Source organism: Aphelocoma coerulescens, chromosome 27, assembly GCF_041296385.1.
Source record: "Aphelocoma coerulescens isolate FSJ_1873_10779 chromosome 27, UR_Acoe_1.0, whole genome shotgun sequence".
NCBI classification, from domain to species: Eukaryota; Metazoa; Chordata; class Aves; order Passeriformes; family Corvidae; genus Aphelocoma; species Aphelocoma coerulescens.
In genome coordinates this window covers 2,534,073-2,557,643 of record NC_091040.1, presented here as the reverse complement: position 1 = coordinate 2,557,643, position 23,571 = coordinate 2,534,073, and the positions used below count along the sequence as shown (strand labels likewise).

General features: G+C 59.3%; 2 protein-coding genes across 3 annotated transcripts; both read right to left on the bottom strand.

Moving 5' to 3' along the window:
* Positions 1–1,569: 1,569 nt before the first annotated feature.
* Positions 1,570–13,428, bottom strand: CASC3 (CASC3 exon junction complex subunit). Of its 2 annotated transcripts, XM_068996501.1 has the most exons (14): positions 13,154–13,428; positions 10,948–10,975; positions 10,613–10,650; positions 9,059–9,217; positions 8,831–8,982; positions 8,231–8,407; positions 7,351–8,036; positions 5,791–5,855; positions 5,480–5,594; positions 4,836–4,934; positions 4,035–4,249; positions 2,834–2,956; positions 2,600–2,676; positions 1,570–2,003 (listed from the first exon to the last, which is right to left on the bottom strand). In XM_068996501.1, the coding sequence occupies exons 1-13, from the start codon at positions 13,418–13,420 to the stop codon at positions 2,641–2,643; spliced, it is 2,160 nt and encodes a 719-aa protein (XP_068852602.1). In that variant the 5' UTR covers positions 13,421–13,428; the 3' UTR covers positions 1,570–2,003; positions 2,600–2,640. The 2 variants fall into 2 exon arrangements, with proteins under 2 accessions (XP_068852602.1, XP_068852600.1); XM_068996499.1 differs by lacking the exon at positions 2,600–2,676.
* A 158-nt stretch (positions 13,429–13,586) lies between these two features.
* On the bottom strand, positions 13,587–20,401 carry MSL1 (MSL complex subunit 1). The gene is made up of 8 exons (XM_068996620.1): positions 20,207–20,401; positions 17,323–17,546; positions 16,609–16,991; positions 15,900–15,964; positions 15,616–15,683; positions 15,305–15,429; positions 15,152–15,224; positions 13,587–15,014 (listed from the first exon to the last, which is right to left on the bottom strand). Exons 1-8 carry the CDS (start codon positions 20,348–20,350, stop codon positions 14,924–14,926), a joined length of 1,173 nt encoding a protein of 390 aa, XP_068852721.1. The 5' UTR covers positions 20,351–20,401; the 3' UTR covers positions 13,587–14,923.
* Positions 20,402–23,571: the final 3,170 nt, after the last annotated feature.

Here is a 23,571-nt window from a genome sequence, read left to right as displayed (position 1 = left end):
GGAGGAGGGGGCTCACATCAGCCCCCCCCAGAGAGAGGAGGGGGCTCCCTCCAGCCCCGCTACCAGGGCAGAGCTGGGCTGGGGATGGGTGGCAGCTGCTTCCAGGGATGTGGGGGCGAGGACGGCTGGCACCAGGCACAGCAGAGCTGTAATTCCAGTCCCACGGTGAGCTCCTGAGAAGGGCAGAGCTGCACCTAGGAAGAGGAGGGTGGCTCCTGGGAAGAGAACAGCTCCTGGGACACAGCAGAGGTGACACTGGTCCTGCCAGGGAAGCTCAGCTGGACACTGTCCCTATGGCTCTCAGCCCCAGGAAGGACACACAAGAGCTGTCTGCTTCCTACAATGCTGTTAGGGATGTACATCCCACAGGATAGGAATCCAAGTAACACCAAAACCCCAGCATGGGGGTGCAAGGTCCAGGATTTCGGTCGTGTCACCAATGCGTCAATGACACACGTCAGCCTTAAGGCAGAGACACGGTGACATCTAAAACACGAGGGGATTCTGCTTTGGGAATGTGGCTTTGGTAGCTGAAACAAGACACAGAAGGTCATGGAGTCACAAACACCAAAGAAAGAAGGAATTTCTGCTGAAGAGCCATGCATGGATAAAGGATCCACACAGAGAACAAGCAGGTGGGTGCCCGGCCCCCAACCTGGCCGCAGATGGGGACGGGGTGGCCGAGCCACCCCTCGCTTGGTGACGTCCCCCTCACCCGGTGCCTGCGCCGGCAGCTGGCGCGTCCCCACGGCGTCCCGGCACGTGCTCAGGAGAGCAGCAGGAACCGGCAGGAATGGGCAGGAATCAGCAGCCGGCCCTGCCAAGTTTCCTAATGCAATTTGCAAACGACTGTGAGGACGTGGCCAAGCCGGAGCCGCAGCGGGGCCGGAGCCGCGGGGCTGGTGGGATGTGGGAGGCAGAGCGGCGGCACTGCGGCACAGGTGAGCCAGCCAGGATCAGCGTGGCACAGCTGCGGTGACAGTCACCCCATGGGATCAGGAATCCCAATGGGGACAACAAGGCTGCTGTGGGCAAGTGAGGCAGGAGCTGGTGCAGGGCTGAGGCGCTTCCTTGTAGGGCCGGAGCCCAGCCCGGTGCGTTGGGGCGGGTTCCAAAACCCTCCGCAGCCCCAGCAGCAACACCCAAGTGCTGGGAGCAAACCTGGCCCTGCTGAGCTGGTTTGGGTGCTGGCTGGGCTGCTCGGGCAGTGTCGGGGTGCTGGGTGCCCACAAACCTCCCCCTCTCTCTGTGGATTTGGCAGAGGAAGGGTGGAAACGTCCCCTTGTGCTGCTGGGGACAGCAGGGACGGGGGTCACCCTGTGGATTCCCACCTGAGAGCTCAAATACACCAGTTACCAACAGCTTGTTGGGAAAAGAATCGGGGAGCTCCTAAATTAGGTGGTTCCTGCCCAGGCAGCGTATTCCCAACAGCTTCCCATGGCTCCATTGCCCTTCCCCTACTTCAAAAGTGGCAGAAATCAACTTGCTAATTGAAAAGAGAATTTAAATGAAGAATGAACTGGGCTGGGGGGATGTCACTGCTGCTTACCCAAACCAATAAATATGAAATACCCAAAAGAAACAAATCAGCTTTACTGAAGGAGCTGCTTCATTCCTTAAATAAAAACAGAGACCACGATCAAGCCAGCGGAGTTTGACATCCCAGGAGGGAGCAGGGAACATTTAGTAACGGGGAGAAGTTGGGAGAACGTGAGGCCAAGGACCGACTCAGGGGTTGGTTCTTCAGTGGCCCCAGCGTGGGGGACGAGGGGGGTGGGCAGCAGCGAGATGGATTTTGGGAAGGCACCGCTCAGGCCACGGGGAAAGTGCCTGGGCCTGAGCACGGTGCAGGTGTCTCATCCCGCTGCCTCACCTCCGCACAGGGAAGGAGCCATTCCAAGGAGCAACTTCCTCCTTGCTGAGGTGCCGAGTCTGGCGCTGGGATTCCTGTGGCCGTGTTCCTACGTGTTGCTCCTCTCCTTTGATTTTTCACCTTTGCTGTCCTGGGAGGAGAAGAGGGAAGAGCAGCACAGGTTTAGAGCCCCCCAAACCCTCACATGGGGGGGAACAGTGCTATGGCTGGGTCTTGCCAGCAGCCCCCCCCACACCTGGGTGCCAACCCGCCCGCCGCCTCTCTGGGCACAAAAAGCCCCCTGTGCCAACCTCTCCTCATGGTTCCAGATTTTTCCATCATGAGGCCTTTCCAGGGCCCCTCCATCAGACAATTCGCTTCCCATCCCTCCCCATGTACGGGAACCCACCAGCACATGCCTGCCCAGGTCCAGGCTTGCTTGGCTTCCACACGTGAAGAAGGTATGGAAAGGGAAACCAAAAACACACGTGGCATTCCAGCACGCTCACACACGCACAGCTCACAGCACTGGAGCAAGGGACCATTCCCAGCACAGGGAAGCACTTGCATCCTGAAAAACCTTTAACTCTACTGCTTGAATTATCTGCTGAGTTCTCAACATTTATCCTTCCAGAGAACTCCCTGCCTCCTAGCTCCTCCAGACAGGGCTGGATTTTTCCCTCTCTAAATTGTCCTGTTTTCTACCCTGAGCAAATAAAATAAAAAAAGAGTCAACTTCAGACTTACTTTTTACGTGGTTTTAGTTTTAAAGTTTTAAGTAACTCAAATTAACTGGAGCCCTGCTTACCACCTGCAACGAGAAGCTGAGTTTTGGGACAGGTCAGAGACGAGACAGTTTTAAGATTTCCCCTTACAAAAGAACAACGTTATTTTTTTGGGATGGGAGGGGGAACTGCAGCCTCACACACACACACCAGTGACACCACACACACACAGGGACCGACTGTGAGGGGATGGTACCTCTGGAGGGGGCGGCTTGATGGTCACAGGCTGGGACGTCCGGCGGGGCGGGGAGGGCTTGGGCTGCACCTGCTGCTGGACAGTGTTGTAGTAGGTGACCCCCCCATACACCTGGGACTGCGCCTGCAGGAGCAGCAGGATCAGAGCTCCGGGCTGGGGGGCCCTGAGAGCCCCCCCCGGCACCCACCGGGGCTGGACAGCTGACCCCAGCCAGAGCCAAGAGGGGCCGCGCCCCCCAGACATCAGCTCCCAAGGCCCCTTGTGTGTCCCCACCCCTTGCCAAGGTCCCCCCACTCTGGCAGAGACAGGACACAGCCTATGCAGATGGGATTCCCTCACCCTGCAGTCCATGGAATGCCTGAACTTCCCAACAGCAGCTTTTCCACCTGGACACGGCCCCCCTACACACCCAGCCCTGCAGCCTGGCAGGGAACTGCCCTCAAAGCAGGGTGAGATCCTGCCTGGATCAGCCGGAGCAGTGGGAAGGGCAGGGATGGTTGGGAGCTCAGGGAATGTGCAGCTCTCCAGCCTTCCACGGAGTGTCAGCCCTGCTCCAGCCACAGCACCATCGCTGGCACCAGGATCTGGTCTGCTCTGGTCTCATCTGCCTTTTCAAGGATCTGGTTTGATCTGCCTCCTCAGGGATTTGATCTATCTGCTTCCTCACAGGGATCAGCTCTGGTCTGATCCTCACAGAGATCCAATCCAACCTGCCTCCTCAGGGATCTGGTCTGATCTGCCTCCTCACAGGGATGTGATCTGATCTGCCTTCTTAGGGACCCAATCCAATCTGCCTCCTTGCTGCCCAGCAGCAGCTGTAGACCCGGAGTTGGGCCATGGAGCAGGAAAATCCAGCCCCATGCTGCTCCCACCAGCCAGTTCCCAGCTTCCATCTCAACAGAACTCACTTCTAAAGCCATTCCCAAGGCATCCTTGCCTCAGCAGGGCCCTGGAGGGGCTGTATCCCTGTTCCATAAGGGAACACCTCAATTCCAGACCCCCAAGAACAGGATTTCCCCCACTGCCCACTGCACTCAGGGAGCTGCACAGCAGCCACAGGAACAATCCCTTCTGGGATGACAGCAGCCTTTCCCCATGGAGCAGCCCAGCTGCTCCACATCCTCTCCCAGGAACACCTCCCACATTCCACAGCATCCCACCTGCTCCTGCCCGGGAAGGAGCCGCGGCGCACCCGGCTTACCTGCGTGTTGGAATAGAGATGAGGAGGGGGCGGAGGGGGCAGAGCTCCAGGGGGGTAGGGGTAGCCAGGATTCCCAAAATTCATCACTCCAGGGGCGGAGAAGTAAGTCGGAGTGAGCAGCTGCTGCGGTGGGGGCTGGCCCGGGGGCATGGACACTGGTGGGGGGTAGAGGCCAGGGTTTGCCATGGCAGGGGGCGTCTGGTGGGGGTGTAAACCTGGAGGTGATGGGAAGCAGATGGATGTCACCCAAGAAGCCAGAGTGTCCTGGGGTAGCACCAAGAAGGAGCACGCTCTGCTCCAAGGCTTCCCTGCAGCCCCACGCTGGGGAGGGACACAGAGCAGCAGAGCATGGCCCCCCTCCCCAGTTCCGCATTCACCGGAACCAGATATGGCCCCAGCACAACTCCAGTGCAGGGAACAATTTGTGTGGGCAAGCAGAGAACGTGTTCAACAGCTCCCAGTTCTGCTTTTTCCTGAGCTACAGGGCCAGGGAATGAGGAACCAGCCCAGTGCCCACAGAAGGGAGCGGCCCAGCCTGGTGAGGCCCCACAGGCACCTGCAAACACCCAGCTGGGAGCTGCAAAAGCTTCAGTTCCCCCCGTCCTGCACTGTCTGGAAGCTCCAGAAACACCTATTTTCTTCTTTCCTTAAAACTGATACTGGTTCAGCCTCACTGCAGGAGGGAGCGGGTCTCTTCCATGTTGCAGAAACAAAGGAAAATGGATTCCCCCCATGACAGAGGCTGTGGGAGACTGGAGTTCTCTGTTCCCCAAGTCCAGGGGTGTCCCACTGACTCCTCACCTGGATGAGGGAGGTGCATCTCCGGCTGCACAATCATCCCTTGGGGTGGCAGCGGGGCTGGGTTCTCACCATGGGTGTAGATTGGTCCCTGGAATTGTACTGCAACAACACATGACAGGCTGTAAGGAAAGCTCCATGGAATTTCATTCTCCTGCAGCCGGGCACACACAGCCCAGCCCGCTCCCACGGCACACAGAGGCTCCCGGGCTCACAGATGCCACATGCTCCCTAAAGAAAAGCCTCCTACTCCTTTTAGAAAGCAGGAAAATACTCATGGAATTTCTTCTCTAACACTTTAAATGCTGAAGGGAATTGCTAATCCATCTCCAGTCCTGTTCTCCCCGTGCTCAAACGTCAAAGACCAGATTTAAAGTTCATTTTAAATCCCTGTTCTCGGGAAGAACTGGGGTGTCCTAAGAGCCCTGGCATAGAGAGGGGATAGCACTGAGGGTAATTCCACGGGTTTAAACACAACCAGGGAGGCTCCCAGCTGCCTTTTAGACACTGTGAGGGGACACAGTGCCACTACAACAAAGGGAAGAGAAGACAAAGTCCTGACTCCAACAGGAGTGGGGGGGATCCCTGCTCCAGCTGCTCAGCTCTGAGCACCCATGGAGCCACAGGAGCAGGAGGAAAACACTCACGTGGGTCATAGTAGTGCCCTTCCATGATGCTGATGTGCATGGGGGGCGCGGGCTCCGGCACGGGGGGTCTCTGCCGCTGCGACGAGTAGCGCTTCACACGGCCCCCCTGCACTGCCTGCGAGAGTCCAGGGCTCAGAGGGGCTGTGAGGCACCTACCTGACCCCCCAAACCTCCCCTGGGTCACCCCCAAACACCCCCACAAGGGAAAGGCTGAGACGTCAACAGCCTGTAATTACCACAACCCCAACACAATGAGAGCCCGTCTCCCGCGCGCCGCGCAGCCGGAGTCACGCTCCGGGATCACGCGTTACCATCTCCTCCATCCGGTTAAACTGCGGAGGTGGCCCAGTTCCCACGTGCATATGGTTGGGAATACCTGAGGAAGGAACAGACGGGTTATTACTGTGGTTTGTGCTGGTTCCCAAGGCAGAGCCGCCTCGCCCGGGGGCGTGGCTGCAGCTCAGCTCTGGCTCCCATGACACAGAACCTTCGGACTTCATCGCCCCGGTGATGGTTTAAAATATTTTGGGACAAATTAGAGGCTGTTTTGTCACTGCACACTCATACACGGTGCTCAGCAATGCCTAAATCCTGCTTCAAAACTAAATCCCCAGCTTGAAACTTAGGTCCTGCTCTGAGCTCTGCGTCTGCTGAGACACGGATCTCCTCCGAGTGGATCAAGGATCCACGTGGGATCTGAAGCTGCAGTTTAAACCCTCTGAAGGGTGTGAACACTTTTATCACAGGCTCTTTTGGATTCAAACAGCAAAGTGAATCCATGTGAATTCACAGCAAAGTCAATTTTAAACCATGGCTTAAAACCACAGAGCCATGGTGATCACAGGTGATTCCAAGGGAGTGAAAATGGATAAAACAAACACTGGAAGTGCTCTTGGATCACTGACAGTGCAAATACAGGCAGAGGGATACAGAATGGACTGATGGGAGCCAAATGCTTCCCAGAATTAACTCCTCCCTCCTCTGCTAGGGACAAAAAAGGGACAGCAGAGTCATCATCCTTCTCACAGCAGAACATGATCTTGTACCTGCAGCCAAGAGCTGGCCTGTGGGAAACTCGGGAAGATGCTTCATTTTTGCGCATTAAAATAACCCCAAAACAGACAATCTCAGCACTTTTGAACTCTCATCCCACTGTCACGTTTCCAGCCTGTCCAGGCGTCTGTTCACACAGACCTCCCAGTCCCACCAGTATCAAATGACTTCTGGTTCCATGACCTCAACCTCACAGACGCTTATGAAAGCAGCAAGTCGCTTCCTTCTCCTTGCTCCAGTTTTACTCCCCTCGGGAAGCATTCTAACACTTCCCAGAACAGACTCTAATTCTGCAAAGGGATAATTATACCTGGATGACCTCTCTGTGGATGCACAACTGGAACTGTCCTCATCTGGCACCGGGTAACTCTGTCCCATGTCCCTCCCTCCTCCCAAGCACAAAGGGATTTGCCAATCCCATCCAGGCCTTGGCTACTGGCAACCAAATCCCAGTGCCAGGAAATGAGCTGATAAACAGGGAAAAGTTGCTTCCTGCTCCGAGCAGGACACCACAGAGCCCAGTTACTGATTCTTATCTTGTGCTCTCCTGCAGCAGGGCTCAGTCTTGCTGTGATTCACATCACAGGGAAAGGATCTCCCCTTCCATCCTTCCCAGTCCTAATTCCACTCACCTACATTTAAATGTTTAATTTCCCCTTTTTCTCTGCTGTTGTGTCCATACTGGACTTTCTCAGCAGGAACCATCACTCTGCACCCACCCTGGGAATCTGCTGGGCAGAGGCAGCTCAGCTCCGACCAGCTGCACGGATCAGGATAGGACTGGGCTGCTGGAAAACCAGGAGGCTGCTCCCACTTACCCCTCAGCTCCCGAGGCGGGATGAACTGGGACTGCCCCGGGCTCCAGTTCTGCTCCGTCAGGTTCATCTGGGTCATCTCCTGCTCAAGTCCATCCACGCTGGATTCCACCGGCGACTCCCAGTTGCTCTTGGCTGGTGGGGGGGAGCTCTCGGCTGGCGTGGGTTTTGGAATCATGGGAGCCAGCCCCTCGGAAGCGGGCGCTTCCTCTGCCAGCTTCCCCGCGTCCCCAGCCTTGACTCTGGTCCTTCTTGCCCGGGAATAAGATTTCTTCTCAACTGGTCTGTCTGGCGGTGGCTGCGCGGCGTCGGCAGCCATGGCTTGGTTTTCCAGAGCCCCCTCCTCCTTCCCAGGGCTGCCATGGACATGTGCCACCTCCAACTCGGGGGACGTGTCCCTCGAGGGGCTCTGCTCTGTGCGCTTCCCACGGTAGCTGCTCTCCTGCTTGGCTTGTTCCCCATTCCGGTGCGGGACAGTCGCTTCCGAAGCCCGGTAGCCTGGCCGGGTCTCCTTGTAGCCCCCCATCCTGGGGTAGTTCCTGGCAGGGGGCATCCTGCCGGTGCTGGCAGAGCTGCGGCTGTTGAATGACCGTGGGGGGGCCGAGGGGCTCTTGGCACCCTGGTGCCTCGGGGGCTTGGGGGGCCTCTCGTTGGACCAGTTCGGGTCTCGCTGAGGGGGACTGCCAAACCTGGCAGAGGAAAATAGAACAATTCACTAGAAAGAAGCCCCTGGGTGGGAAGAATCACCGTGCCAGGGAACAGGATGCACATCTAGAAACCCCAGGAACAAGGTCCCACATGACAGGGCTTTCCCTCTTTGGAGCTCCAGACCTGGCCCCTCTCCCTGGGACAATCCAGGCCCTGGGGTGACTCTGGGGCTCACCGTGGTTTGCGCATCCTCCGGGGTTTGATGTCGTCGGGGTTGTGGGCTGACCGGATGTCATATCCATACAGTGCGATCAGCTCCTGCCTGGTCTTGGGGGCCTGCTCGTCCTCACGGAATTTGTCGTGTTCCCAGCGCCCCTCGTCCTTCCACAGCTTCCGCTGACGACCTTTTGGCCTGGAACAGGGACACGCAGAGGGGCAAGGAGCTGTAAGGCCAATATGTGACAGTTTCAAGCAGTCCCACACAAAGAGCCTGAGCATTCCTGGGGCAGGGAAGGCAGAGGAGGCAGCAGCCCTCCTTCCTGCTCCTCCTGCCCAGCAGCTGCTGGTGACCCACTGCTATTTGAGAAAAGCAGCTCAAAGGGTCACTGTTGCCTGGCACAAGGCTTTTCCGTGAGTTTTTTTGCACCTGCCTTTCAAATCATAGAGCTGAAGTGTCCTGGCAGGACACAGAGCAGGTAACAGAAGCACAGACTTTCCCAGTGCATCCCACTGAAGCAACGAGCCCTGCTGCCAGAGGCTGGCCTGGAAGCTGGCCTGGAAGCTGGCCTGGAAGCTGGCCTGTCCCTCCCAGAGCCCCAGGGGGACACTCACATACCTGACCTCCTCCTCCTGCGTCTGCCCTCGGAGGTCGTGCTCGAAGAAGAGCCCCTTGCGTGGGATGTACGCCGGGTTCTTCCGATCCTCATCATCGTCCAGGTGCTTGGGAACCTTCTTCCCAACTTTCTTCTCCACAGGCTCCGTGCTCTCCTGTCAGAACCAGGGAGCTCTCACCACTGCAGCAGTCCTGCTGCCAGCCCCCAGCCCGGAGCCGTGGGACACCCACCTGCCCGTCCCCGCTCTGCCGCTCGCCCGTCACCGCTCCCTTGGGATCTGCCTTCTCACTGCCCTTCTCCCCTCTGGCCGCCGACTCGCAGGAATCGTTGCTGTCCTGCTTCAGCTCCACCTTGGAGCTTTCTTCCTCGCTGTAATCCTCTTCCTCTGCCTGGGAGACAGCCAGTGACTCAAATGCGCTGCATTAGCAACAGATCTGCCAGGAATCTCCCCAAATCTGGAGTTAGATCCAGCAACAGATCCCCCAGGAATTCCCTCAGTTCTGGAGTTAGATCCCTGTTCCAGATGTTAGACATGATTCTTCCAAAGCACAGGATAAGCTCCTGAAATTCTTCCTATCCCTATATTTTCACAGGAAAAGCAAAGGTTAAACCCAACCTCTCCTGTCAGAGGGAGGATCCAACAGGCTTTCTGGACTGGAGCTGGGATCAGCTGCCCCACAAAGATGCAGCATCCCACCACTCCAGTCTGCTCCTACAGACTGGGAAGACTGGTGATCACAGGCCCTTCCTTCCACACTGAGGGTCCGGATCCAGCCAGGGCCACGTTTCCAAATTCCCTGGAGTTCCTCAGCTGACTCACTCTGCTCAGGAGCATGACCTGGTTTCACCCCCAGGAGCCTCCGGAGGCTGGAGCCGAACTAAAAATAGCTCGGGGTGATTAACCAAACCCTGCTCCATTTTCCTCTTTCAACACAGCCTTTGCACATCGGCTGCTCCCGGTGTTTACGCTGGGGAAGCCCAGGCCGGGCATTATTTTTAGGCACAGGAACAGAGTCATCCTGGCACGGCAGTGATGCAACAACCCCGCTGCCACCAGGAGCCTCCACACGGGATTCCAGGCTGGAAGAGCTCCGGGAGCTGCCCTGTCACCTCTGCAGCCTGCCACGCTCCTTCCTTGTTAATAGCATAGATTAATTCCCAAACTGAAATTAATTCCCAAATAAACAGCTTGGATTTCCTCTGCCTGGTGGTTTGCATGTTCTCTAGCCACTGTTTCCCTCAAGGTTCCCAAAACAGAGATGGATTTTCCTTAGAAAGCCTTCACTATAATCCTTAGAGACCAGAACTTCTCTAAACTCCCTGGAAATCTCGAACTTTTAGAGATCTGAACTAAAAATCCAGGGGAACCTGCAGCCCCCAGGCACGGGTGGGATGGGATTCCCTCAGCACTCCCCAACTCCCAAGGTGCACCCCCCCTCTGGCTGCTCCCTCAGAACAGAGGGAAGCTCCTGGGATGCTCCCAACCACCACTTTGCTTTTTAATTCCAACTAATTAAAACCCAACGAGCATCCCACACTCCTCCCACGCCCTTCTTGGCCATGGCAAATCCTGTTCCCAGTGCAAGGAGACAGGAGGGTTTTCCCTTGCACATACTGGCCCTACACCCTCTCCAGTAGCACAGCGACACTGGTCCCAGTGCCAGGGGCTGGGACTAGGGGAGGATGTTTCCTCAAGAGACAGAAGGGTCAGTGAATGAGATCCAAAAGTGCAAATTGGGTTTGTTCTGAAACTCCATGAGAATCAGGACAGAGCCTGCCCTTACCTCCGAGTCCTCGGCGCTTTCATAGTCGGAGAGCACAGCTGTGGGGAGGGAAAGGAGGTGGGGTCAGGGCAGGGTTGGAGGTGGCTCCTCTCCCATGTGACCAAACCCCTTCCAAAGGGAATTTGGATGCCAGCACCACCCCGGATCAATGCCACAGCCAGCTCAGGAGGGAGCAGGGGCAAGTTTGGGGCATGGTGTCCCTGCACCCCACATCTACCCGCTGTTATAAGTGAATATTTGGGATGGGAACAACCAGAGGATTGCTGGAAAAGCTGTTTTGTCTGGTTTTTACTTTTTTTGCACACAAACAACCCTGCCCAACAGCCATCACTCACCATCTCCTTCGATGCCATCTTCACTTTCCTGCAGAGAGAGAAGAGAGAGGGGAGTTAGAGGAGGGGAGGGCAGCAGCCAAGTACCCAGCAACACGGAATCATGGATTCACAAAACCACAGAACGATGGAATTGTTTAGATTGGAAAAGATCTTTAAGATCAAGCCCAACCTTCTACCAGCACCAGCCCCACGTCACCAGTAAACCATGTCCCCAAAAGCCACATCCACACTTTTTGTACACTTCCAGGGATGGGGATTCCACCACTCCTTGGGCACCTCGTGCCAGCGCCTGACCACCCCTTCCATGAAGAAATTTTCCGTAAGAAACGACTTTCTTAGTATCTACTATCCTAATATCTTTTTTTAATAGCTACTTTTTTGTCCTAATGTCCATTTTTCCTAATATCCAGCATCCCATGATCCCAGACATGATGACAGCAAGGTCTGGCCCTGACCCTATTGCAGCCACCCTTGGAAGTTCAGCTCCAGTGACCAAGAAAAAAACAGATTTCAGGCTCCCAGAGCCGTTTTCCAAGAACCTTCTAGAGCAGCTACAGTGGGGGAATATTGAGAGCAAGGCACAGCCTGTCAGTGCTGTGGGTCTCCAGGGAACAGAGTGACAGCAACAGGGGAGCTGGGATCCCTCCTGAGAGCCAGGGAAAGAGCAGGGAATAACAAAGAGAGGCCGAGCAGGACCCAGCTCAAGGAAGGGACTGGATGAAGGGAACAGCTTAGAGCAGGAAATGTGCTCAGTAAAACTGTCACCCACAGAAGCTGTGGCTGCCCCATCCCTGGAAGTGACCGAGGCCAGGTTGGATGGGATCTGGATTAACCTGGGATAGTAGAAGCTGTCCCTGCCCATGGTAGGAGGGGGAAGTGGAGGAGCTTTAAGGTCCCTTCCAACCCAAACCATTCCATGATTCCTCCATAAAAGAAAAGATCAGCCCAACTGTACAGCAAGAACAACCCCAGAGCACAAACAACCTGACCAAGGTGACAAGATAAACCCAAAACCACCACAGAAAAACACACTGGGAGTCAGGGGGAGATGGAAATAACCAGCCCTGGAATCCAAAACAGGAAAGAGCTGGAAATAACCAGCATTAGAACCCAAACCAGGAGGGAATTGCACCTGCATGTGAACTGCAAGAGCAGAACTGCACGGCAAGGGGAGACAGCAGCACCCATCCACCTGTCCCTGCTGCAGGGACCCCAGGAGCAGGGACAGGATCCCAGGAGCAGGATCTCAGACTGGGGAAATCCAGCCACAAGGCACAGAGAGCCAGAGAGAAGCCCCTGCTTGGTGCTGGGGGGCTGCAGTGCCCACCCCACCTGAGGCTGCCCCAGCCCTGCTCTCCCACACACACTATGGGGGGGTTCAGCCCAGTTCCCCCAATTCCCCAGACTGGTGCTCCCTCAGCTCTCCACTCCCACTTCGTCCCCAGTGTCCCCCCAGCCCGCAGGTCCAAATATCAGTCCCCAAACTTCCCCCACGCCCCCCGACACCACAGCCCCCCAGTCCTCCCACTGCTCCCCAAGACACTCTTTAGACACCAGAACCCCTCTCTCAGCGCCCTCCCTGCCCTGCGTCCTCAGTGTCCCAACCCCCTCGACTTCCCCAGACACCAGAACATCCCTCAGCCCCCTCCCTCCTTTCCCCAGGGTCCCCAACCTTCCCCTCGAGTCCCCCAGACACCAGAACATCCCTCAGCCCCCTCCCTCCTTTCCCCAGGGTCCCCAACCTTCCCCTCGAGTCCCCCAGACACCAGAACATCCCTCAGCCCCCTCCCTCCTTTCCCCAGGGTCCCCAACCTTCCCCTCGAGTCCCCCAGACACCAAAACATCCCTCAGCCCCCTCCCTCCTTTCCCCAGGGTCCCCAACCTTCCCCCCGAGTCCCCCAGACACCAGAACGCACCCCCCAGACCCCTCCCTCCCTTCCCCAGGGTCCCCAACCTTCCCCTCGAGTCCCCCAGACACCAGAACGCACCCCCCAGACCCCTCCCTCCCTTCCCCAGGGTCTCCAACCTTCCCCTCGAGTCCCCCAGACACCAGAACGCACCCCCCAGACCCCTCCCTCCCCAGGGCCCTCAGTGTCCCCAAGCTCCCCGACTTCCCCCCGGCCCCACTCAGACACCAGAGCCCCCTGTCCCCACACCCCCAGCGTCCCCGACCCTCCTCAGCCCCTCCCGCCCGCTCCTCACTCACACACTCCGACTCGGCCGCGCTCTTCCCCCCCGCCCCACCGGCGCTCTCGGCCCCGCGGCCCCGCGGCCCAGCGCCGAGGGCCCCGGCGGCGCCGCGCGGCGGGCGGTGCGGTGGGCGGGGCGAGCCGGAGCGGGATCGGGATCCGGAGCCCGAGCGGGAGCGGGCGGAGCGGGGCGAACCGGGCACGGAGCCGGCGCTGTCGGAGGCCGCCGAGCCCTCGCTGTCCTCGCTGTCCTGCGAGGCGCGCTGCCGCCGCCGGTCCGCCATCTTGGCCGCGGGGCACCACGGGAACGGCCCCCGCCGGTACCGCGGCCGCGCTGCCGCCGCCCGCCAGGGGGCGCGCGCGCCGCGCGCGGGTGACGTCAGCGCCCCGCGGAAATGACGTCACGCCGAAGGGCGGGTAAATGGCGGAGGGAAACACCAGGAGCCAGAGGCCTTTTCCTTGTTTATTGTAAAAAAAAAAACAAAAACAAAAACAAAACAACAACAACAAAAAAAAACCAAACCAACAACGAAAAGCAATAAAAAATAATAAAATAAAACCAGCGACCGGGCGTGTCCGCGCGTGACCCCACCCACGTAACGTGTTTAGAACTTGGTGTTTTTAGAACTTCATCGATTTTTTAACAATTTCTGGGTTTTTTTAAGGTTTTTTTTAAAGTTTTTTTTTAAGGTTTTTTTTTTCCTAAGTGTTTTTTTTTGTTTTTTTTTTTTTTTGTAAACGAGTTTTCCGGCGTTCAATATGCTCGGGGTTAATTATAGAGAGGGGGCCAGTGGGGGATAAAACTGGGGGGGTACAGCCTCAGTGTAGGGGGAGGAAAAAGGGGGGAAAAGGACGAAAGAAGTGTGAAAAAGGGGGGAAAAGGTGAGGAAAAAGGGAGGAGATAGGAGGAAAAAGGCAGATAGGGAGAAAAAACAGAGAAAAAAAAAGAGGAAAAAGAAAAAAGGGGGACACATGGAGCCCCCACCCATGGAGCCCCTCCCCACCCATCCAGCACCGAGAGGGTCCAGCAGCACCCAGGGGCTCGGACAGGCAAGAACACCCCCCCTCACAGAAAACCCCTTGCCCGCCTCAAAACATTTAAATTACATTTAAAAAAACCATTAAAACCCCCCAAATTGTGCGCACAGGGTTTCTATTTCACAAAAAAAAAAAAAAAAAGAGAAAAATTTTGCTTTTTAACTCTCCCCTCTGCCCCCACTAACCTTCTCCAGAGAGGAAAACCCCCAAAGAGGGGGAAAACCCCCCCAAAAGAGACTCCCAGGCGCTTCCCAGTTCCCAGCCAGCTCCAACACAACCCGCTGTTTATCCTGCTTTCTAACTAAACACAACATGAAGGCAGCAGCGGGTGAGTCCCGGGGGATGTGACACCTCCGGACACGGGATCTGGTGCTGGTGATCCCCATGCTCCCACCGGACACAGTGGGAGCCCCATATCCCAGATCCCAAGGCCACACAGGCTGCAGAGTGCAGGGGCGGCACACAGGGGGGACTCGAGGATGGGGCCAGGATCCACCCGCTGCCCTGGGAGCCGCTGGCCGGTGGCACTGGGAAGCCGGTGCCAGTGTGGGGGGATGAGTCCGGGGAACTTTCCAAAACCCAAGCGAACAAAACTGGGATCACGGAAGAACGAAACCATCCGTCAGCACGGAGCAGGCAGCGGCCAGTGGTGACCCGGTGATGGCAGAGCTTCTGGTGCTCTAGAGGTGTTCAGAGCCCCCGAGGACACGCTGAGCTCCTGGAGGTCTTCGGAGCTCCCAGCATCTCCCTTATTTCCGACAGGTCCGGTGCGGCGTCTGCTTCTTCTGCACCTCCAGCCGGCAGCGGCTGCGCTCGTCCAGCCAGGGCAGCTCGAAGTTCCTGCAGGCACAGCTGGTGTCACTGCGGCACGGTCCCGACCCAAAATGGCACCTTCCAGACCCAAAACGGGCAGGGTGCCTTCCTACGAGTGACACCGGCACTCCCCAGCCCTGTCCCCTCACGTCCCCAATACTCACTGTGGGGTCAGTTTGGGCAAGGGCCGGCCAAAGGCGACGACGGGCAGGTAAGGGGTGATGAGCAAACTTTCCACTGTGGAGAGACACCGGAGCGTGTGAGACCCCTCCATCTGCACCCCCACCTACCCCTGACACCCCCTTCCCAAGCCTCACCATCATCTGGCTCAGGGAAAAATGAGGTAACTTCAGGTTCCGACTCCTGAATCCCTTTCCTTTTGTACATTCGGAGCTGCAGCCGCTGTAGGATTCTCTGTTCCCTGATCCGCTGGATGTCCCACCTGGAAAATGGGATGGTTGGGAAAGTGAGGAGCCACGGGCAGTGCCAGACTCCCCCAGAGGGACTGAGAGGCTGCCCTGGATGCCAGCGATGTGGGAGCATCCCTCCTCCAGCAGCATTCTTGGTTCCCATCCCAGGGGCACCCTGGACTGGGACCCCAAACTTCCATCACTCCCTTTGCTCCCACCTTTTCCTTCGTTTCTCATCCAGCTCCAGCTTTGCGTGCCGTTTGGAAAAGACACTGTCGTCCAGGTTCTGCAACAACACCGGATGGGGATCAATCAGTGCATCATCTCGGGGCCAGATCCCGCTCCCACAGCCCCAGGAGGGACTGGTTGTTCCCCCCACCTCGGCCCCCCCAACCACAGCCAGGGTTTATGCTGGATGAGCGGACGAGTTGCCACCAGCTTTGCAAGTGTGGGACAGCCTGGAAAACCCCTGTGGCACCACCAGCTCAGATGGCTCACGTACCTCCAGGAGGTCCGAGGGGTTGGGGTCTCTCAGGGGCTCCACGACATGGTCCCTCCAAGACGGAACTGCAGGACAAGGGAGAGGGTGTTACCCCACACCGGAACCCCCACAGCCCCTGCTCCAACCCACCACCTCCCCGCTCCCTTCCTGCCCATCTTTCCCCTTGGAGCACGGCTTGGGATGCCCCAAACCCCCACCCTGAGCTAGCAGTGGGAGCTGCCATGGGACAGCAGAGCTCATCTCCACCCCCTTACACACAAGCAAATCTGAGCCACTCCCAGGGATGTGCTGAGCTCTGTCCGACCCGGAGCGCTGAGCCGCCTGGAACAGCCCAGTTCCCATCACTGGCACCAACCTCGCTGGGCACAAGGCAGGACAAACACCGGATTTGGGGACAGCAGGTGACCCCAGTGCTGTGTCACCACAGCATGAGCCAGACACACATTTCCCATCCACCCAGGGGAAGTTGCTTCACCACTTGCTCCAACAGACACCAGCCAGGAGCCCTGCCCGGAGTGGGGCGAGCCCGAGATGGGATTTGGGAGAGCCCAGAGCCAGCACCCACTGCAGCGTGGCACCTCTCCCAACACCACAGGCACTCCCTTTGGGAATCTGGGAGCCCTTTTCCAGATTCAGAACGAGGGTGCCGAGCCCTGTTCCCAGACCGGCTCAGCCCCAGCAGCTTCTCCATCGTTCTCTCCATCCTTACTTGCTACAGTCTCCTCCTTTTTTGGAGAAGGTTCCCGCAGCGGCAGCGGCGATGGGGGTGGCTGGTGCCAGCGGCACAAGTACATTTCGGTGGTGGAGAGATAGGGCAGGTCGTCGGCCTCGCTGACAAAGCCTTTCTCCTTGGGGTGGGTGCTGGGGCCCTTCGGCGGGGCTGACGCTCGGAGCGGGGTCTCCAGGAGCGACCGGGGTTTTTCCGGAGTCTCTTGGCTCCGCAGTTCTCGTTTACAAACAGTTTCGGCCAAGGAGCCACCCGATTCCTCCTTCCCCGGGGAGTGCTTTGGAGTTTTACTCTTCACTTTGGAGAAGTCCGACACTAGTTTTTTAACAGGCGTCTTCCTCTCCGCGCTCCCGAATGTTGGCTTCCTGCAGGAGGAAGAGGAGCTGAGCCAGGCACATGGATCCTTGCCCTGTACCAAGGCTGCTGTGGGGGACTCCTGGCACCCCCAAACCAGGGCTGCTGCACCAAAGCCACACATAAGCCGTTTACCGAGGGGCTTCCCCAGGATTTTGGGACCCTGCACTCCCCACACAGGCTTTCTTGAAGTTCTCCTGGGTACAGGGATGTGTTCCTTGTGCTGGGTGGCTTCTCCAAACAGCTCAAAGGCTGCTGGGCAGCGCCAGCCCCACACACAGAGGGTGAAGCCATAGGGAGTGTCCCCCCTTCTCCCCTCGCAGCCCCCCATGCATTCTGTACCTTTTATGCCCCTTCCCGTTCCTGCCATAGGGGAAGTGCTTGGGCTGCAGGGTCGGGGGGGGCTCCAGCAGGTCCTGGGGACACTCCAGAGGCAGCTTCTCACATGCCTCCGCCTCTGGCTTCTCGTCCACCTCAAAGCCCTGGAAGATGCGGTGCTTCTCCCGCTCGCTGTCCTTCTTCACCAGCTGCACCCGCCTTTCCATGCGCTCAATCCGCGCCAGGAGCTGCAAGGCAGAGGAGGGAGGGCTCACCTTGGGGTGGGGTCACCCCTGTGGGCTGCCACTGGATGTCCAGTGGCACAAAATGGCCACCCTCCAGCTCCTTCTCCTGCTCCAGCACTGTCCATGCCTGTGTCCAGCTGCAAACCCCAGTCTGAGGGGGGATTGCATAAAATCAGAGAATCCAGGAATGGTTTAGGTTGGAAGGCACCTCAAAAGCCCATCCAGTCCCATCCCCTGCCATGGGCAGAGACATCTTCCACTAGATCAGGTTGCTCCAAACCCCGTCCAACCTGGACTTGAACACTTCCAGAGATGGGGCAGCAGAAAGCAGAGGATTTGGGGGTCCCACCCTCTGTCTATCCTCTCCAAGGATGCCGGATGGAGAGGGGGGGTTGCAAATAGCTGTGGGCATAAAGAGCACCTGGTGACCCCCTGCCCCTGGTCACCTGCTCCCAGCCCTCCCAGGCCCCTCAGCCAGAACCTGCACCATTTAGAGTGGTCACTTTAGACAGCACAGTGGGGGGGGTCCTGGCACCCCCCGAGGATGTGGCTTTGGGAAGACCCAGCCTTGGGGAGCAGAGCCCAGTGCCCCCAGGGTGTGGCAGTCCCATCCCCCCACCAATGTCACCCCGGGACGCTGTGCCCGGGGGAAGCCCCTGAAGTCCCATCACGGCCTTGCCGCAGTGGCTCCTCCATGTTGGGGGACGCGGCATTGCCTGCGGTGACATCACGTGGGGTGTCCCCGTCCTTCCTGCCACAACCGGGGCCACCACTGCTGACACCGCCACTGCAGCTGGGCACGGCCACCGCCGCTGATGGCACATGGCCACAGGGCCGTGGGGGTGGCAGGGGGGGTGACCTGTGGCTGTGGGGGGCAACACACAGCATCCGTGGGGTGACCCGACACCCACGGGAGGACAATGCAGGTAGGGCAATGTGGGAAGGGCCATACAAGTAGGGTATCTATGAAGGGGCGCACACATGGCATCTATGGGGTGACACAGACAGGACACCCGTGGGGGGGGGGGGCCCAGCTTAGCTGTGGGGACCCCATAGTGTTCCCCCCCAAGGCTGGCAGCCTCTCGTGGCTGTGAGGGCCCCCAAATCCCCGAGGTGGGGGTGCAGACCCCTCCTCGGCGGGCCGTGTCCCTTGTGGCCGTGTCCCGCCCGGTGCCCGCGGGGACGCGGCCCCTTTAAGGGCCCCCCCCGAGCCGTCGCCACGGTGACGGGCGGCGGCCCGTTAACCCCCGCCCCGCCCCCGCCCTTTGTGCCCCCGCGGCTTTGTCTGGGGGGGCTGCGACCCCCGCGGGAACCCACGACCCCCGAGGGAAAACCCAGCCCTGGGGGGAGACACAGACCTCCGGGGGCGGGGGGGGGGGGGGCTCACTCCTCGGGGTGGGCAGAACTGCCCCTGGCGAGTGTTTAACCCCTTAGGGAGGGGGGCATTAAACCCTCTGGGGGGTTATGTACCCCCCCCGGGTACCTTGGAGAGGGGGCCAGATGCCCCCACTTGAGGGTATTACTTCTCAAGGAGGGGGGTGTTAACCCCTGGGGTGCCACGGGGGGAGAACAGGAACCCCCAAGCCGGAGGGGGAGGCATTAACCTCTGGGGTGCCAGCGGGGGTCGTTAACGCCAAAAAGAGGGGCACGTTAACCCCCAAAAGGGTCTCCCCACGAGGGGAGAACAGTAACTCCCCATGTGGGGCATTAACTGCCAAGAGGGGGCTTTTAACCCCTGGGGTGCCAAGGGGGGAGCAGTTAAACTGCCACGAGGGGCATAAGAACCCCCAAGGGGGTGCACTAAGCCCTAGGGTGACACGGCGGCTGGATGTTAACCCCTATGGGGGGGACATTAACCCCCCAAAGAGGGGGGGCATTAACCCCCACGGGGTGCAGAATTAACCCCCAAAGAAGGGTGGAATTAACCCCCAAAGAAGGGTGGAATTAACCCCCAAAAGAGGTGGAATCAACTCCCAAAGAGGGGGATATTAACCCCAAATAGGGGGGTACGTTAACCCCATATGGGGGGGGGGGACATTAACCCTCGAGGGGACTGAATTAACCCCCAGAGAGGGGTGGAATTAACCCCCAAAGAAGGGGGGACATTAACACCCAGAGAAGGGACTGAATTGCCCCCAAAAAGAGGTGAATCAACCCCCAAAGAGGGGGGCATTAACCCTAAGGGAGGGGGCGGGGGGCATTAACCCCTTGGGTGTCACGGGGGGTGGGAACCTTCCTGCTGGTGGGCAGAATTCCACCACAATCCCAGAGACCCCTGGGTGGTGTTGGGGAGCCATTAACCCTGGGGGGAGGGGGCATTACTCTACGAGAGGGGTGTTAAACCTAGGGGTGCTTAAATCTAGTGGGGATCACCCCATGGGGGAGGGGGTCACCCCATAGGAGGGTGTTAAACCTAGGGGGGTTAACCCCAGGGTGGGGGGGGGTCACCCCACAGGGGGTTGGGTTAAACCTGAGGGAGGTTAAACCTAAAACGGAGTTAACCCTGAGGGGGGGGGGGGGTCACCCCACAGGGGAGTGGGTTAAATCTGGGGGTGTTAAACCCAAGGAGGGGTTAACCCTGGCGGGGTTAACCCCTTCCATGCCGCATTCCCGCCCTCCTCCCCGGTCCCCCCGGTGCCCCCCCCCCCCTTCCCCCGCCGTACCGTGTCGCGCTCGGCCCGGAGCTCCTCGATCTGCCGCTCCTTGGCCTGCAGCTGCTGCTGCTGCTGCTCGATCAGGTCCAGCTGGAGCAGCAGGATCTGCCGCAGGCAGGCGGCCTGCCCGGGCGACCCTCCGCCGGCGCCCATCGCTGCGCGGGCCGCGGGCCGCCGCTTCCCCGGCTCCGCGGGCCCCGCTCCCGGCCCCGGCCCCGCCGCCGCCGCCTCCCCGGGCAGCCCGCCCGCATCCCCCGCCGCGGCCCTGCCCCCGCCGGCCGCCGGCCCCGCCGCGGCCCCGCTCCGCTCCCGCTCCGCCACCCCGCAGCCGCGGCCCGTGTGTGCCCCCAGCGGCGGCGGGGCCCGGGGCCGCCGGGCCGGCGGAGCGGGGCCTTCCTCCCCCTCCTCCCCCTCCTCCTCCTCCTCCTCCCCGCCCGCCCCCTCGGGCCGCCGCCGCCCGCCCCCCCGGAACGCTGTGGACCGCATGGCCGGGCCCCGTTACCGCCTGCCGGCACCGCGGGGCGGCGGCGCGGGGGGCGCTGGGGGCATCGGCGCGGAGCGGCCCCCGCCCCGGGGATGACCCGCGCGGGGACGAGCCGCACGGGGGGGCGGCGGGGCGGGGGTCGGTACCGGGCACGGGACCCCGGGTACCGGCGAACGGGGCTCGGCGCGCATGCGCCGGCGGCGGTGGGGGCGGTGGGATCCCCGGGGGTAAGGAGCGGGGCCGGTTCCCGCCGGGGGACCCCCGGGACGGTGCCCACCCGCGCCGCTTCCCGCGGGCCGGGGACGGGGGGGGGGGGGTGGTCGCGACACGCGGACACGCGTGAGGCGGGGGTCCCGCGCCGCAGTACCGGGGGAGGCCGCTCGGGGGCCCCCGAGCGTGGCGGTACCGGCTCTCCGCGCCCGCCCCCCGCCCCCGCCCCACGGGGGGGGTCTCGGATCACGGGCCGGTCCCGTGGCGGGGGGGGGGGGACACGGCGGGGCGGAGGGACCCCTGGATTGAAGGGGGAGGGACACAAAGGGACCCAGCGCTACGAGCCCCCCACGCGGGGAGGGCCGAGAGGGGGTGGTTGTGCTGTGATTCTTGGGGTCTGCACCTCCCCGTGGGCGCGCACACCCCCCCACGGGGGCTGAACCCCCTCGCTGGGCCCCCCCGTGCACACATATACACACAGAGCTCTGCAGTTCCTGCAAGGACGTACACACACACACACACACACAAAAGTCCGTACCACCCCCTCTGCAGAGGCTGCACACTCGTATGTACACGGCCATGCACACACATGCACACGCGTGTCCCCCTGCAGGGAGCGACTGCAGCCCCCACTGCAGCACAGGCGCAGCCCGCAGGCACTGCAGCCCGTGCACATGCACCCCCCGACTGCAGTCCCAGAGCGCACGTATGCACACGTGTGCACACGCATGCACATGTATGCACACGTATGCACACGTATGTACATGCACAGCCCGGACTGCAGCCTCGGAGCACACCTACGAACGGGTATGAGCATGCACGGACATGTATGTACACGTATACACACACAGAGGATCATTTCCCCCTCTCCCGGCTGAAACTCCACCCCCCGCAGCACACGGGGCCGTGTCACCGGGGACACACAGGGGACACGCGTGGCACGTGCTGGGGACGCACAGGGGACACGTGGGGGACGTGCCTCTCTGCAGAGCTGCGTTCAGGGACACAAACACGCGCGGGGGGAGATCCCCCTTCACCCAGCCCTCCGCGAGCATCAGGGTGCCCCTGTGCCTGGTGCCCGGGTCACACTGGCGGTGCCACCCCCACGGTGTGGCACTGGGGAAGCCCGTCTGCGGTGCCTGCTGTGCCATGGGTCACACCAAGCCCTGCCAGCAGCTGTGCCCACCAGCGTGTGTACAGGCGTGGCTGTGGTCGGACGGGGTGGGGGCCGCGGTTGTCCCCCCCATGTGATTGTGCGCATCCACGCATGGGGCTGTGGTCACTTACAGGGGTGGCAGTGCTTGTCCCCCTGCGTGGCTCACACACACGCGTGTAGCCATTCTCATACACACACGGAACCATGGCTGTACACACGCGTGGCCGTGCTCACACACATGCGTGGTCACGTTCACACACGCATATGGCTGTTCTCATATTCATAACCGTGGCTGTACACGCGTGTGGCTGCGCTCACACACATACACGACTGTGGTTGTACACACACACGGCTGTGTTCACACACGCAGAGCCATGTTCACACACACAGAGCCACGTTCACATGCATGACTGTGCTCACACACAGAACCATGTTCACACACAGAGCCATGTTCACACACAGAGCCATGTTCACACACAGAGCCATGTTCACTCACATGACTGTGCTCACACACAGAACCATGTTCACACACACAGAGCCATGTTCACACACACACACAGCCATGTTCACTCACATGACTGTGCTCACACACACAGAGCCATGTTTACACACACATGTGGCCATGTTCACACACACAGAGCCATGTTCACACACACACAGCCATGTTCACACACACACAGAGCCGTGTTCACTCACATGACTGTGTTCACACACACAGAGCCGTGTTCACATGCAACTGTGCTCACACACAGAGCCATGTTCACACACACACAGCCATGTTCACATGCATGACTGTGCTCACACACACAGAGCCATGTTCAAACACACAGAGCCGTGTTCACATGCAACTGTGCTCACACACACAGAGCCGTGTTCACTCACATGACTGTGTTCACACACACAGAGCCATGTTCACACACACACACAGCCATGTTCACACGCATGACTGTGCTCACACACACAGAGCCATGTTCAAACACACACAGAGCCGTGTTCACTCGCATGACTGTGCTCACACACACAGAGCCATGTTCACACACACATGTGGCCATGTTCACACACACACGGCCATGTTCACGCACACAGCCATGTTCACGCACATGACTGTGCTCACACACACAGAGCCATGTTCACACACACAGAGCTATGTTCACACACACAGAGCTATGTTCACACGCATGACTGTGCTCACACACACAGAGCCATGTTCACTCACATGGCTGTGCTCACACACACAGAGCCATGTTCACACACACACAGAGCCATGTTCACACACACACAGAGCCATGTTCACGCACATGACTGTGCTCACACACACAGAGCCATGTTCACACACACACACAGAGCCATGTTCACACACACAGAGCCATGTTCACACGCATGACTGCTCACCCACACACAGCCATGTTCACGCACACAGCCATGTTCACTCACATGACTGTGCTCACACACACAGAGCCACGTTCACACACATGTGTGGCCATGTTCACACACACACACAGAGCCATGTTCACACACAGAGCC

Excerpts from the sequence above, each read along its gene's own strand:
- CASC3 (XM_068996499.1), bottom strand. The coding sequence starts at position 13,420 with ATGGCGGACCGGCGGCGGCAGCGCGCCTCGCAGGACAGCGAGGACAGC. Across the intron at positions 8,983-9,058 it reads GGCAGAGCGGGGACGGGCAG|GAGAGCACGGAGCCTGTGGA; the intron begins GTGGGTGTCCCA and ends TGGTTCTGACAG. Across the intron at positions 5,856-7,350 it reads CCCGCCTCGGGAGCTGAGGG|GTATTCCCAACCATATGCAC; the intron begins GTAAGTGGGAGC and ends TTCCTTCCTCAG.
- MSL1 (XM_068996620.1), bottom strand. The coding sequence starts at position 20,350 with ATGGGCGCCGGCGGAGGGTCGCCCGGGCAGGCCGCCTGCCTGCGGCAG. Across the intron at positions 16,992-17,322 it reads AACGGGAAGGGGCATAAAAG|GAAGCCAACATTCGGGAGCG; the intron begins GTACAGAATGCA and ends TTCCTCCTGCAG. Across the intron at positions 15,015-15,151 it reads TTGCCCAAACTGACCCCACA|GAACTTCGAGCTGCCCTGGC; the intron begins GTGAGTATTGGG and ends CTGTGCCTGCAG.